The sequence below is a fragment of the Pangasianodon hypophthalmus genome, chromosome 28 (genome assembly GCF_027358585.1).
Source record: "Pangasianodon hypophthalmus isolate fPanHyp1 chromosome 28, fPanHyp1.pri, whole genome shotgun sequence".
Classification (NCBI taxonomy): domain Eukaryota; kingdom Metazoa; phylum Chordata; class Actinopteri; order Siluriformes; family Pangasiidae; genus Pangasianodon; species Pangasianodon hypophthalmus.
In genome coordinates this window covers 4,265,164-4,282,637 of record NC_069737.1, presented here as the reverse complement: position 1 = coordinate 4,282,637, position 17,474 = coordinate 4,265,164, and the positions used below count along the sequence as shown (strand labels likewise).

General features: G+C 34.8%; 1 protein-coding gene across 13 annotated transcripts in view; it reads right to left on the bottom strand.

The window, feature by feature from the left end:
• The window catches only part of nrxn2b (neurexin 2b), a 591,140-nt gene that overhangs the window by 377,225 nt on the left and 196,441 nt on the right, over window positions 1-17,474 (bottom strand). For all 13 annotated transcript variants that reach the window (XM_026945170.3, XM_053230796.1, XM_053230792.1 and 10 more), the window contains one exon: window positions 3,995-4,012. In XM_026945170.3, coding sequence (XP_026800971.2) covers window positions 3,995-4,012 — 18 coding nt within the window. The remainder of the gene's footprint in view (window positions 1-3,994; window positions 4,013-17,474) is intronic.

Genomic DNA, 17,474 nt, shown 5'->3' with positions numbered 1-17,474 from the left:
TTGTATATTTTTATATTAATGCTCATAGTTTCCATATAGTTTCTTTATGTTTATGCTTCTCATTTCATAACTTTCTCTTCTCTCTTATACTTTCTTATCGTACCTTACAATGTTTACCTTAATATTATATATACCTTAATATTATATAATGTATATATACCTTAATATTATTTTTATTTCTTGTATTTTACTGTAAACCCACGGTACTTGGCATTCTGATTACGCCGTGTAAAGTTGTGAAGTTTGTCATGTCGTGGCATGATATATTATTATGCTGTGTGACTACATGATGTCTGTGTTACGTCACATGTTACCATAGATTATATTATTACACTGTGCAACACGTCATTCATGATGCCTGCTGTGATGTTATGTAGTGTTTCGGCATTTTAAGATATATATATTATAATTAATATAATTATGCTGTGTAACATGCCGTGCCATATTACATTTATTAAGTTCGTTATTTCATGCAATACATGATTATGTCACAATACAACATATGTCATTAAGCTGTGTCATGTTATTACGCTGCGTTATCATGCATAGTTATGATGTTTGTCTTGTCATGACATTTTACGAAATATTAAATTATTACTCCGCGTCACACTGCTCTTACGATGTCTGTTACATCAGGTCATGACATATTATGCTATTATGCTGTGTAACGTTATGTTTATGATGTTTGTCATGCCTCGTGACGACATACCACTCTGTGTAACGTTACATTTATGATATATGTTATGCCCTGTCACAATGCGTAGCATGTTATGTTTATGTTTATATGATTATTATGATGATGATGCCATCTCATGTCACGGCATATATGTCATGCTGTTATTACGCATATTATGTTTATGATATTTATCGTGCCATGTGATATTACCACACTTCATGTTGTTATACATGTAACATTATGTTTATAAAGTTTGTGTCATGTCATGATACTACAAGTTATGTTTATAATGTGTCATGTCATGCCACGACATGTTATGATGTATGTTACGTTGTTACTTTGGATAACTTTGCATTTATGATATCTGTTTTGTCAAGCCGTATAGCGACATGTCATGATACTACATTGTGTAACATTTATGATGTGTTTATGATGTTTGTCATGTCACGCTACGGCATGTCACTACACATTAGGTGATTATGCTGTGTAATATTACTTTTATGATGCTTACGTCATAGCATGCTATGTCACAAGGTTCTTAAACTATGCGACATTACCTTTATGATGATTATATCATGCCATATCACGACGTTATGATATATTACGTTATTACTTTGTGTAACATTGCATTTATGACGTTGCATTTATGATGATTTTAGCACATTTTGTGTTATTACACTGTATAACATTATGTTTGTGATGTTTGTTATGCCATGACAGGACACAATATGATACATATACTACATTGCGTAACATTATAACATTGTATTTATGATATTTGTTATGTCTTATGCATTATACCGTATTGTGTTATTACATCGTGTAGCGTTATATGTTATGCCATGACATGTCGCGTTATGTTAAAATTATGTTTTATGATATCTGATGATCTTACGATGCTCATAGAGTTAGCTAGGGGATATCCTTCACCTATCGCTATTGACTAATCGCCGTGAAGGTGAGTGGGTGGTCCGATGTTTCAGTTCAGAGAGCAAGTGAAATTCTCCTCCCTCTCCAAAGTGCCTTTCGAAAGGCCCTCTCTTTTTTCGAAGCCCCTCCAGTAAGCAGCTTTAGATGTAAATCACATCACCTCTGTGTAGCTGATAAATCCCAGTTAAAGCTTTAGGCTCAGGCTGGTAGCTGCTGAACCAGCAGCCTGCTATCACATCCATAATGTACACTTTATAGAGTCTAACACCTTGTCTACTTGTATCTACACAAAAACATTTTACCCTGGAAAAAAAAAAAAAAAAAAGAGAGAGAAAAGGAAAAAAAAAAAATCCCATTCAGACCAACACTGGAAGAACTGTGGAAAAAAGAAACTACAAATGTTCACCAGAATAGAGCAGAAAGGAAAAAGGGAAGAAGAGGGAAAATTGCTTGATCCCTCTCATTTGCTTAATCCCTGTCATTTGAAATTGTGCTCTCTGTATTCTGCTGATAAGTGGATGAACTCCGTGACCTCATGCCTCCATCACTAGCTCTTAAAACTGTTGCTGAGAGATGGCTCAGTGGAGTTTGTGAATTACTCTCCGTGTATATAATCGAAATCGAAATCCAGCTATCGGGGGGAAAAAAAAAAAAGGCAGATAGAGTACGCATAGAGTACGCGTCAGCTTCGACTGTAGTGTTTTAGCGATTCTCCTGGATACTCAAGAGAATTAAGAGATCATAAACTAACACTTCACTTCACTTTACTGTGTTTTAGATCATCTTCATGTGGCAGTGTGTTAATGCTATAGCTCCTTTCACACAAAAAAAAAAAAAAAAAAAAAGCCTCTTCTCTGTCTCACATCTCATCTGAACAAAAATGATTTCAGTTCATTTGCACTTGAATTGATGTCCCACTTACTGTATGGTTACTCTGCTTATATCTGCTATATATATATATATATATATATATATATATATATATAACTTTTTTTTCTTGTCATCCTATATATCACTTATTTAATTTTTTATTTATTTTCTGGCACATTCTGCTATACCTAATCAGCTATATTCTGATTATCATTTATTTTGCACCATTATTCATTGTCCTTATTCTATCGCGGCCATTCATTCGGATTCATGTATGTGATATATCCAATACATGTTTGTCGTGTTTATTTTCTTTTCTTAGAATTTTTGCCTCTTTTCTGTTTTGTCATGGTGTCATTTTGTTTTGTCATGACATTTTCATGTGTCACATACAGTACTGTGCAAAATTCTTAGGCACGTGCAAAGAAATGCTGTAGAACAAAGATGCCTTCAAAAATCATGAAATTAAATGTTTCTACATTAAAAAAAATACTATAAATACTATAAAAAACAGTAAAAAAAAAATAGTAGTCTCAGGTACAATGTGTGCAGGTTTATAAGGAAATGAGCTGTAAGTGTTACTGAGCATCTTGTAGAACCAGCTACAGTTCTTCTGGAGACTTTGTCACACTCGCTTCTTATTTTTGCAGCGAAACCCAGCAGCCTTCATTATGTTTTTTTTTTTTTGTCTGAAACGTGGTCTCTTACATAATAAGCTGCTTTCTTTACTCTCATACAAAATTTTTTTTTCTGAAACATTTAATTTTGTGCTGGAAAACTAATGTTTGGAATTCTTCTGACTAAAAAATGTAGAAGTCATAAAAATTTTAATCAAAACTTTAATCAAAAAAAGGGTGCCAGGGTGCCTAAGACTTTTGCACAGTACTGTAAATAAATATGTATCATTAGTAGTAGTAGTAGTATTTGTTATTGTTGTTTTTAGAGTTTTTTTCCTCTGATTGATTTTTTGCTTGTTTATTAGTTTGTATGTCTGGAGTTGTTGAAGTTTGATGGCAAACGCTACAATGCCAAACACTGTCCTCTGTGTTTTGCTGTATTGATTAATCAATTCAAAAATTATTATCTAGAATATTTCAGATTATGACTTCACCACAAAGACGGTGTGTGTGTGTGTGTGTGTGTGTTTACAGAAAAGGAAGAAAAAAAAAACAAACTTGTATTTGTGTATGTGTGTGTGTGTGTGTGTGGTGTGGTGTGTGTGTGTGTGTTTATAATAATTATACACATAAATTTCCCTTGTTAGGGTACAATTTTAATCTGCCATGTTGTGTCTGGTACAATGCCAAAGTGCTTATTACAGCAGAATGGGGGCAAGTGATTAAGTTAAGTGTGTGTGTGTGTGTGTGTGTGTGTGAGATGTGTAAACACCGCAATCATTGCAGCTTGTGTTGACTTGAATCGACATCAATGCCAAGAACATGACCTTCAGAATCTCAGTGTGATGTTGCACAATGCGATTAAAAAAAGAAAGGGATTAAAAAAGATGAGTTGACTTACCCGCTTGGGATGAATCACCTATAAGAGAGAGAGAGCGAGAGAGAGAGAGAGAGAGAGAGAGAGAGAGAGAATGTGTTACTACAAACGTTCAATTGTATAGCACATAACGGTCGCACCTTAACACTTCCAAGATGCCACCCGGAATAAAAATAAGCAACATTCTCGACAATCAAATACAACATTTACACAATTACGACAATTACACTAACATTACTACACACATCCTGCCTTAATAACTATTATTTTAACCTTTACATAGATTTATACTAGCATTAACTACATTCACATTCCCTTTTTGGTAGGAATGCACTGAAATGTACATTTATCAAATATCACAAATATCACACAATATACACAGATATTGTCACACAATGTGCATGTATAAAGGGGGAAAAAAAAGACAACCGTCTCTATGTATAACTCAATACGTAATGTACTAAACTCTGCCTTTTCTTGTCACTGAGGTGGTCAAAATTGGGGTGTTACACCTCTGTACCTTTAATATCGCTTTCTCCTGGAAACATGGATATAGCGTACCTTTAAATGATCTAAAGAATTTGGCACGCTAACTTTAACCTTGCAAGCACATAAAAACATGTAAACACAATCAGTGCAGGGGTTCAGTTGGGATTTATGTGGTGGTGGAGTTATATTTTATTATGTACTATATGTTTTTATGATGTCATATTATCATGCTTTATGTAAGCACTGTAACTAGGTACTTATGAGCATTTACATAGTCCTATATGAGGTATTATAATGCATTATATATAGGGCATATACAGAGTATATAATTTATTATGCACTATGTAAACTGTTTTTAAGATGTCATATTATCATGGTTTATGTATCTGACTTTAAGTACTTCTGACCATTTTATTTAGACATACACCAGGCACCATAATGCATTATGTATGTTACATAACATGTGATAAAGCACGTCTTCATAATATCAGTTCATATAACGCATTATAATGTCTGTTCATAAAGCACTATATTATGACATGATGCTTTATCAAGTGTAATGTATGTAATTAAGTACTTATGCATTTTATATAGAGAGTTCTCAAAAAAAAATTATGAAGTTTTCAATTTGTTTCTGTTCTTATAGGGCTTTGTTTAATGGACTGTGATTTGTTGGTCAGAACATGCCTTAATCATCGGTTTTGGCATTAAATATCATAATGATCAAAATATTCATTTTCAGAGAAAATAAAATACAGTGAAACATTTAAGCTAGTGAAATGAACACGCTGGCTAGCCATTACTGAATGAAAACAGTTTACGCTTCAAGGTTTCTCTACGCAGTAGTGAGGAACTGTAGTACATTATCATAATTATTATCACCACCATTACAGCTGTGATTTACACCATCATAAAAATATATTACCAGAGCTCATTTTCACTTAACATTCACATAAACTGCGTAGTTTAACCCCTGCCCACGGTGTGTCCTTGGGAGAAAAAAAAAAAAAAGACTTTACATCAATAACAGTTTAGAAGTGGAAGTTTGGACATGGTCTAAAGCTTATATGAAGCTGTGTGTTTGAACCACAAACATATATTTCAATATAGTCTTAACATTTCAACCCTATTTCTCTGAATGCACCCAACACACACACACACACACAATCATTCCTAATACAACGTACCACGGGGTCACTTCCAAGGCTAAAACAAACGAAACATCACCATTCAACTCTCCAGAGACATGATACACTTTCTTAATCTGTCCATCCATTCACTTGTCATCTCTTAAAGCTCCTCCTTCTATTCCTTACCCTCCAAAACCATCACAAAACTAATCTGCCCATCCATTAATCTATTGTACCTTTACACTTTTTTATTCTCTTATTGTTCGGTAATAGTATCTATGATGGACATACATGTAATGACTTATGAGTACATGCATAACATGTTACAATGCATTTATAAGGCATTATACACATTAAAACTATTTATAAAAAAAAGGCATTACAGGTTGTTGCATTGTATATAATGCATTTATAAATTGTTAGTGGAATGCATTATACGTAGTGCTTATAACACATTACATTGCCATTACAGCTTCTCATAATTCACCATGCAATGTGGGGCTTGGTGAGTTATGAACATGTTATGAACACTTTCCTATAATGCATTACGTTAATTCACTACGCGTAATAGAGTGCAATTTTCTTAAATAATTCCAAAGTGTATAATGCCTTATGAATGCATTATGACATCATATGAACATGTTCATTGTTTATTATAGATAGAAGTGAGAGGGAAATAAAACAACTTCCTACTGAATACAATATTCATAATGCATTATACATGTATTTATAACATATTATATAGTAAACATAATACACTGTAATGCTCAGCTTAAGGCTATATAAATGGTTATATGTACTTACATAATACATAAAATTATACATAAAAAGTATGTGAAGAGATATTTTAATGCGTTATATAAACTGATGTCATGAAGACGCATCATGCTTTACAACGTGTTATATAGCATACATAAGTCATTATAATGTCTATATAAATAGTCTATATAAATGGTCATAATGATTTACAGTTACACACAAAACATGATATGACTTCACAATATCAGTTTAGATAATGCATTATAACATGTTAGAACATTACGTCTATCTTACAACATTAGAGTCTATAATGTTTTAAGCATGATGGGATGACTTCATAATATCCATGTATAGAATGCACTGTAATATCTGTTCATAAAACATTATAGACTCTAATGTTGTAAGACAGACGTAATGTTATGATAATGACTTCAAATAGAGATTTATGCCAGTCATTTTAATGTAGCATTCATAATATAAATGTATAAATTAAAAGTCATCACAATCATGCTTTATAAACGTATCATAATGGCAGATGCAAGACTTTATGAATGTTATGTCAGTTTACATAAAGCATTATAAGATGTGTTATAGTGTCTTACAACATTAGAGTCTATAAAGTCTTCATGAACAGATATAACCGATATAATATAATGCATAATATAAACTCATTATGAATACACTGTATGCATATAACGTATTCATGCAATACATGTAGCATGTATAATGCATTATAATGCTTGGCTTAAGTATATAAAGGTTCTTTTCAGTGTTACATAGTATGTATAGTATTTTACAAAGCATGATGATAATCATAATATTTTATGTCACACATTATAATATACAATATATTATATTGTCTTACGACATAGCATCTATATTGTTTTATGAACAGATATTTCCATCCTTTATCCTGCTATGTAGCATACTTAATGCATCACAATGTCCGGGAGGTATTCTATATAAATGCTCACTATATAGCACTTTACAAAGCAAGATATGACCTTCATAGTATCAGTTTATATAATGCATTATAACATCTGCTTGTAAAACACTGACTTAGGTTGTGGTATAGTATCTGTACTGCAAGTTATAATGCATTATGGCATACATCACTAGTTATTCAAATTGATCAACGTACGTGTTTATAACACGTAAGAGCCTAGAGATCTAGATTCATGATGATAATGCGTTATGACTATTGCATTCATGTGAAATGTTACAATTTGTGAACTAGCAAAAAGCTAAAAGTAGACCAGTATGTTCAGTACCAGACAGAATGATGAAATAAGAATAGACTCTATAGCAAATCTGTCCTACGTCCTCTACTCTCTCATATACATCAGGAGAGTACAGAGGCCCAGAAGCCTGCGTGCTGAGACGAGGGCCATGGAGGACAATCTGTTTATCCAAGTAAGTGCCTATTTCTTAACAGAGAGCAAAGCACGGCTTTTTAGAGACGCCATGGTAGGATCTGATGGCTTTGGGAATCACAACTGAAGGGTGTACTCAGCGCTTCTTGGTTTTCAAGATGCTGGAAGAAAGTGCTCAAGAAAGTCTCTGTGCACTCTAAACTTCAGCTTTTGCTATAATAAAAAAAAAAAAAAAAAAAAAAATTCACTATTCTCTGAATAGTGAAACCATAATCAAACCGTTGTTCTTCTATAGCTAACACACTGTTGTGGTTTTTAAGGAGAAGTATAAAGGGTGTGAGTTTTGAGTATGGGACTCTAAATGCAAATTTAAAAAACAAGATTTAAAAAAGTCAAAAGGTAAAAATAAAATATATATATACTGTACATATATGTAGGATTCTCAGGCTCTTTTATTCAGGACAGCAGGAGCATCTGGAATCGACTGATCATGAAGTATTACACAGTTCTATGTCTCATTTATTATTAATATATGCAATAAAACTTTTAATAAGGTCACATTTCTTAGCATTAGAAGTTTGGACATCAGGTTTTGGGTTCGTAATAGATTAAATTGCTTGAAAAATAAAATAAAATAAATATTATTATTATTATTATTATTATTATTATTGACAATATAAATGTCAGTTTAATCAGCAATACTACTTCAATAAATAAATTTGGTTTATATAGTAAAATTTTATACATAATGTGAATTCTATTTATTTGCTTGTTTGTTTCTTTGTTTATTTATTTGTTTGTTTGTTTTATAATCCATCTAAGGACCTTTTTTTTTTCTTTTTCTTTTTAAATTATTAAAATATTAACCTACCATTTATTTGTACCGCTTATGTTACATGTGATGATAAAGGATCATCTGTGAAAACTAAAGCAATACATATCATCTTGATCTATTTTGTCTTCTTATTGTGTCTTAAGGATTCAGTAAACTTTTGCAGTCTAGGGATTGGACATCTATGCAAAACTTCACTTCACCACCTCTTAAATTTCTAATACAAACTGCTTACAGACTCTGAAACTGCTTCAGGGATATATGTCTCTAGAGCCCAGATACTGTTTAGTGCTGCTTGGGCATGCAGGGGGTATTGTTTCTTTTCCTGCACTCCTACTAAAGTCCAGCTCGTGTGTAAAGGTTTCTGTCCGAGTGTGCGCCTGGCTGTAGGCTGTTTCCCTTTCTTTGATCATGGCTGTAGGTGAATGGTCAGAGCGCTTGTGTGCGTGTCAGATCTCTTGTCTGGGTTTCCCCAACATCTAGCAAAAAAGAACAGACTGACCAACAGAAGAGGTGCTTATTTTATGCTGGACAGAGATTCAGACCTACAATCAGTCTGCTTCCTTATTTATTTAGGTTTGAAGCCTGATACCGGATGAGTCCTAAGTACGGGCTCCATGTTACTACGGCGTAATGTAAATTATTCCCGATATCTATGAGATTCATTCTGGATTTGAGCAACTCCAAAGCAGCAGATGTAGGAAAGGTATTGCGTGAAAGTGGAGAGAGCAAAGATTTCCATGACCCCATGGATCTCACTTATTAGTTTACTCCTAAACTTCTTATGCTTTACTGTTCATGATCTTAAACAAAAAGCTGTTGCAATTTACTTTCACACCTGCCAGTCTAGACTTGTGTTCGTGAAAGACTTGGGTTCAGAACCTGATACAGTCATTTTCCTCAGTTATTTAAATCACCAGCAAGTCGAGACTCCAGCTTTCTGCTGTTTGAACGACGTGAGCTATGATGATAAGAAGTGTATAGCAAATAAACTGCTCTTAGTTAAGTGCTGTACGCTAATAAAGTGCGCATGGTTAGCGAGTTTAATCGTTATCTTTAATCTATTAGCCTCGACTAACTATAACTACTGTAGGTGCTACTTGCTACGTACTTATTCTTAATAAATAATGTACATTTCTGTGAATGTGCAGACTAATGGACAATTAGTAAAAACGCTGTAAAATGATTAAATCCACCATTTTAACAATACTGGAAAAATACCGGACAGTTACATAGCAAAATAATAATAATAATAATTATCTGTAGTACACAAGCTATTACCAAGGAGAAGAAAAAAAAAATAAAAAAAAAGGTTTTCTGTACAAAAAAAAAAAAGATAATATGAAGTAGATGAATAACATGTAAACAGGATATTGGGACGGATTTTAATATACACTAATAAAATAGGAATTTGGGGCAGGAATTTCTTCTTGCGATGAAGGAGAAAATTCACTGCTACACATCTGGATGGAAATAAAATCACCAAATATCACGTGTAAAAGATAAAATGATCATGTAACACTAACACATTCCAAACAGGCAAATCAGTTGAAATAAATTAGGATCAAATAATTAATGACAAATTTAAACTCTCCCGTTCATTCTCTCTCACTCACATAATGATCTATTCATCGCCGCGCCATCTTTTAAAGGTAGAATCTGCTTCCTTAATGACTTGACTTCAGACTGATATTTCACAGCTCTGCTTACATTACAGATGATACACTGATTCATAAATGGATATTGATGATTATTTAATGGAATTCCATAATCGGATGAATAATTTACCAGGTACGAGTGTTCAGCAAGTTAATAAAAGTACGAGGAGCTGCCTCAGGGTCATGTTAAAGCACATGTAAGACAAGTTTTTGAATTCAAATATTTCATGTAAATGAACTACGTGATTAAATTCATGCTTCTTCAAAGTCATATCTTAATCAGTCATGTCTCGTAGAGCTGAAAGTAATGCATGTTGCAGTGTAGGTGCATGGGGAAAATAAAAATGCACACATGTAGAATGCATTAAAAGCGCTGAAAAGGGCAATAATTACAGCAAATTGCACAAACCTACACGCTAATGTTGCTGAATTACTTAAAGCAGTATTTGATTAAATCTCGAATATATTTGCATATTAGCATCACCTGCTGTCTCTGCTGGGATTGTGGGTAATGGGTCGATGTCTAAAATGCGCTGAATATGCTTCACAGAGCAGGGATAAAAGTTTGACTGGAATGATATTAGGTGAAGACTTAAATCTAAAAGCGAATTTGTTGCTAGCGCCACATGCCACCTACATAAACCCTTCATGACAACTGACAAACTCTACGTAATTCATTCTACATAAACTGGTAAAGCCTTATTCTAAAATGTGTCAGCTGTGATGAAGACTGCCTTCATTAAATCTGATGCATCTAAATAAATGTGACTCTGCTATGCAGGGAAAAAAAAAAAAAAAAACTGAAACCTATGTCACTTATGTCAGTTCGTCATGTCGCCTAACACTTGTTGGAATAAAAAAATTCACTAGCTTTATATCAGCTGTCATAAAGCGCTTACGCAGAAGTTATTAGACTTATTCGCAATGCCAGAAAGATTCCAGATGGCTAATGTGTTGAAACAGAATCCAGGTGTCATGCTTGCATTAAGAACCACTTGAGAAAACACTAACCTGGTGTTTATATAAAGTAGCATTCAGGCAGGATAGAAACATTTTCTTTATTTTATTGTTCAACGTTTTAAACCCAGCCAATACTCGCGTAGCTCCAAATGACCAGGTATCTACAGCTGTTCGTAGGAATTATCCATTAGTTTAACGGATTGTAAAATTCTGAGCTGATAGCTGATTGGTTCTCTGATTTTGACTGACCATTGATTGGTTCTTGGTCTTGACTCTGACTTTAATATCCGTATGCACACACTACAGGGTGTCCCAAAAGTCTCCATACATGGGGGAAATGAACACTTTTTAGCAAAATGTCTTCCTAATTTTTCAGACTTAGTTTATATTATATATTTTTTTCAGATAGCCTTTAAGAATGCCTTTGAAAAATGATGAACGTATTGAAATCATTGTCATTGCTGGACCGGGAAGCTGCCGCAAGGTTGTGATGGACTTTAACAGGAAACATGCCAAGCACGTCTCACACAACGCTGTTGCCAAACTTATTAACAAATTCAAAAGGAGGGGAGGTGTTGCAGACCAACCGAGAAGTGGACGTCCGCGAACATCCACTGACGAAGGCACAACTGACGTGGTGCTGGCAAACATAATCCCGTGTGTATGGAGACTTTTAGGACACCTTGGATACATGGTACATGTGGAGCCCGTGTGTGCCTGAAATGTCAGCATCTCAAATATCATCATTTAAGACTATCATCACTTATCCAGGCTCCTCAGTGAGTCCTCCTCCTACCAACCTTTGAAATCATCACTCAACTAGACTTATAATAATAATAATAATAGTAGTGGCTTTATACTGTAAGTAGCTGAGTTTCATACACTGAGTATGTCACCAAAAAGAAAATATGAAAGGTGTTATTTGGGAACCTGGCTATTTAATGATACTTCCATTTTACATCAAGTCGCAGCTTACCAGCAGAACTAAAGCAGCAGAATCAAGCAAAGGAATGTCAGGTTTTTACCTTCTTGCCTTTCATTCATGACCACTCCTTTCAAAAAGTAGACAGTTTTAGAATAGACTGAGAATTAGATTGAGAAATGCTGCTTTCCAGCATTTGGGAAAATGCTGGATGACGCGACTCGTGGTGTCGTCACCATTTAATTACTGTGCTAGTCTGTAAAAGTTTTAGCACCTCACATCTCGGCTAATTCCTCCGGCTTCTCTTTATAAAACATGAGTGACAAACGGCCTAGAAAAACCTGGTGCAATAAACAGAGATTTAAAAAAAAAGAGGTGATCTAGTTTTCTTTCTTGAAAGACGACACTTTAATCAATGCTGGTTGGAAATTAAGTGGAAATACGTCAACAATTCCTGGTGCATTCCTACGTATTAGGGGGTTTGGGTTTTGAAATAAAATCCTTGTTTATAATACGTTTGTTGTTTACAGTATTACAGAAGCTGCTTAGAAGTTTCCCTCTCATCTTAAATTCATTATTTGTTTTTCTTCTTTTCTTTCACATCACACTGTGTAAGTATTATGGCTCATCCTTAATGAGGGAGATGCCGCATCATTTCTGCCTTTGCAGACGCACAGAGACATCGCCTCAGCCTTTAATTTGAGGATAGTTATTAACATAGTGTAATACAGATTGAATCATTTGCTCTGTTGACTGTAATTCGTGTTCTTAGACGCTGAGTGCAATTGTAGCAAGGATGCCGCTTGATTGTTGCAATCGAGGCCCTCAGTGAGGCTGAAAGACGCCTGCAGAGACTTGTTCTACACATCCAGCCAATTAAACAGGCAGAGAGAGAGAGAATTAGAGAGAAACAGGGGGAGAATAGAACCGAAATGAAAATCTGAGCTGTTTTTGCTCGCAGAAATTAATATACAATGAATGGTTCAGTGCTTGCAGTGATTTATTATTTTTCCCCCTTAATTCAACCATCTATTTTTTCTACATACAAAGGAAAGAGTTTAAACTCAGCTATGATGAATTAACATGATTCAGTAACACATTAACAGTAACATCTTCATGGGAACCTCTGCTTTGTGACATTGCGTTCTCAACTGAATTCTCCATTCTAATTAGTGAGAAGGTGTTGACATTAATTTTTTTTTTTTTTTGAAAGCAATTCCGACTGCACTCGTTCTAATACATTATCATTTCTATGTAACAACTCAACCACAGCACTTGTATGGCGGACACTACAGGTGACATGAGACTAAAATTGAACAGATTAGAAAACGTGTTATTTAAAAAATAAAAAATTATAATCATCAATATGGGGACGTTATCGATAAGGAGTCCTTTATTTAACATTTATGGAAGGAGTTTCCAATGTTAGAAAGTTATTAAATTAATAAGTAGTATGATGCGTCATTCATTAATAAGTGTTTAAAAATTTGAATCGCTAAACACCAAGAATAATAATAATAATAATAATAATAACACTTACAGATGTGCAGTTTTTGGAAAGTAATCAACTTCAGCATGGTCTCAGCATGCCGTCATGATTAATTCCTTACTTTATGGACGTATGTTACGGAAATTTGGTATAATTACAGAGCAGTGATGATCTTTTCCTTAACGACCAGGCACAGTGACTCCACAGCACATGAAATATAATATCTGCCTAAAATCTTATATATATATATGAGGAAATGAGGATATATATATATATATATATATATATATATATATATATATATATATATATATATATATGTAGCCATCTATTATTACATACAGTCACTCCTGTCAAATGAAAATGTTTGACTCAAATGAAAAATATGACTCGCGCTCATGTATTAGGCACAAGGGAGTTTGACTCATTCAGTCATTTAGTCATATACTGTACTCAGGTATTTACTCAATCTTATATACAGTAATACTGGATTTCATTTCATTTCATTTTGTAACCTTATCTCTACGCCTAACCTTAACAATCTATTGTTTTTCTTTTCTGTTTTATTCACTGAAACAGACATTTTTGTCCTCTCTTAACTTTAGAGCTGACCTGAAAAACAGATTTTCAGTCCAAATCTGACTGATGTGTCAATTAAATATTGAAACGTTCCTACTATTAATTCACAGGGTAGATGAGGGATGACAAATTGTTCATGCTGGCTACACTCCGCAGCCACTGAATAATAAACTCGCACCTCAGTGTACGTTCTCACATTAAAAGAAGCGAGTTCAAAAGTTCAAACACCATTAAAAGGTGGTTTTGAACTGCACAGTGTACTAGATATAATTGTGAATACTGTAGATGTCTGACGCCTGAAGTGCATCCATGTATGAGTGCATTATTGTAAAACCTTTTTACACTGGGATTTTTGGCACTGGAAACCTTGGAGCTATTTCTCTTTCACAAATGGAGAATTTCTTACAAATAATTCCAGCACAAATGAGGATTTTATGGCATGCATTCAGCCCAAATAAACAAAGACTTCTCTGACCAAATGTTGCAAATTCACAGCTGGTTCAATCCTGAACTTGGGATAATGCCTGGGTCTGGTTTCAGATGTGATCTGTGACGGTTTCCTTCAGGTTCTCTGATTTCTGCCAATATCCCAAAAACATACTGGGGGTGAAGTGACTATGACAAATTGCCCCTAGGTGTGAACGAGCGTGCCAATGGTGCCATATGATGGACTGGCATCTCCACAGCCCTGACCTGAAGTGCTTACTGGAGATGTAGATGAATATTTTCATCAACACCAGTTGACAGATTTAGTCACTGATTTGAACTCAGAGTCTTTTTATCAAGCCAAATGATCAACCGAATCACAATGTTAATTCTTCCATGTTGCACTTAGTAGCATCACTGAACGCCAACATACTAATGCAGTTACGTTTAGCATTCGGAACCCCATGTTCTGTTGATTCCTGCTTCTTGTCTACGCAAGAGTATAATTTTTTTCCAAACCAATATAATACTAATACTCAATCAAGGTGCAAAACAATCCATTATCCTATGAACTGCTTATTTCCCATTTCATTTCAACCTCCTATCAACAGTAATCAGATGACTGACCGCTAAACAGTCACGTCTTGACATATGTAAAGAGCCGTTCACGCATTAAACATGAAGTAAACATTCCTCGCTCGTTATGTCCTGTGCATTTTCTGTGCGATTAGCATGGAGCAGCGCGTGCGTCTCCTCTCCATGCCGTTGACAGAAAGCTGAATACAGATGAGTGGCACTTACCAAAAAGCAAATAAGTACTAAGCCCTTTAAAATGAAGCTGTGAGATTGGTTGTGTGTTGAAAAGGGACATCAGGAGGATCTTATAGACTCAGTCACTAGTTCGTTCACTGGCGCTATAGTGAGGTGATTGCCTAAGGATTTGTGTGTTTGTGTGTGTGTGTGAGTGTGAGAGAGAGAGAGAAATTTAATCCAGCTAGTAAGTGTGGAAACAAGCTGTTCAGTGCTTCACTATGGACAACTCACTCGCTCGCTCTCTCTCTCTCTCTGTTCTAGCAAGTGTGTCATATTGGACTTCTCTCTACTAATGAAGAGATTTGTTTCAGTTCTGCATGGCTCGTCACTAAGCTGATGTCATAACGTCCCACTGACACTTTACACGGAGAAGTCCATTCCTGCTTCAGCCTGAAGTGCACTTCAAATGTTCTGCCTAATAAAACACTGCATAGGATGGACTACGCGCTGGGTGCGGCATTAGATTCACCTATATGTGCAGCATATTAAAACAAACTCTTACTGAATAAAACTTTTTCCCTCTCAATAATCCACTACGTATAATCACTAGTTAAGTATTAAGCTTTACATTTCCTGAAATGGTGTGTGTAACCTAAGCAATAGCAGCAACGCAGGCATTATATAACATTAAATCTATCTGTGAAATATCTGAATCTATCTATTTTTTTCCCTTTTTTCACATTTTCCCCAGATTTTCTCCCTAATTTAGTCTTAGCAAATTCCAATTCCCACCCTCCAGGTAGGGCTCCGCTATCACACGACAGCTACCAAGCGGGAGGGCGAAGGCTATCGCATGCTTCTTCCGGCCGAACGCATCTTTTCCAAGTGCTGCTCATGCAACACCAGGGGGCGGCGAACACACTCATAGGAGAGTGCTATCCGTACACTTCTGCATACATGAGCTCGCAGACGTCCACGACTGGCTAGTGTCTCTGTGATTGATAGGGGAAAGACAGCATCCCACCCCTCCCTCCCTTGGACTCATCGCAGATGGCTGTGGCATCATCAGGAATCGAACTTGTGATCTCTGGACGATAGAGAAAACATTTTTTTCTGTTACACTGCAACAATCCCTCCCTTTAAGGCTTTTATAGTTCTGTAATCAGTCCTGATTTGTTTTATTCTAAGCGAGTAGCCTTCTATCTGTGTTGCAAGATATTTAGTCCGTCTGTTTCCTTTAAAAAAAAAAAAAGAAAGAAAGAAAAACTTCAACAGCTGTTAAATTATTTATTAGTTTATATTTTTACCTGAAAGAAGAGCATTTTTTCCAGTTGTTTAGTTGGATTCATTATTTGTTTTAATTTAGACAAACCATAAAAAAATAAGAGCTTTGGAACTTTGGTAGCTTTCAGCAGCTGTAAGATTCGGGAGGTTTTTCTGGTTCTTCTTTTTCTAATTTGAATTGTGTTTATGAGCCCGAAATAACCAATTAAAGATTAATTACAACTGTGTGGTTTTTAATTGAGAATGTTTTATTTCTCAACTGAGTCAAAAAAGTCCAAAATGCTGACATCAAATTAAAAATAAGTACCTGAAGTGATACAACAATAAGTGATTTTTAGCTAATGTGTGGATGATAAATAAACTTACTGACCGGATTAGAGTCTCCCAAAATCACTGCAGCACAAAGATCATTAATAATAAGAAGAATAATAATAATAAGAAGAAGAAGCAGTAATAGAGTAGACATTAACTTTTATTATGTTTTTGGAACACTGGGCTCAGGCAAGTAGTGAATAAATGGATTTTTTTTTTTTTTTATAACGTAATGCGTCTACATTTATTTGTGTGAATGTGTTTGAACATTGCTGAGTAATGGACTGAAGTGCTTAGAAAATGACAAGGTTATTTTAGGTAAAGTCTGATACAGATTGTCGACTCATTAGCAACTCATTAGTTTAAATAAAAGTGCATTTCCTGAAGGAAATACTGTGCTTGAAAGGAGCTGATGCGCTTGAAAGTGATGGAGGGATGAAAGGAGAAGAAAGATTCATTTTTAAATAAGAGATATAAAATGTGAAAAAAAGGGCTCAAAGTTAAAATGTTCATGTTTCAGGTGATAGCGATAAGGAAA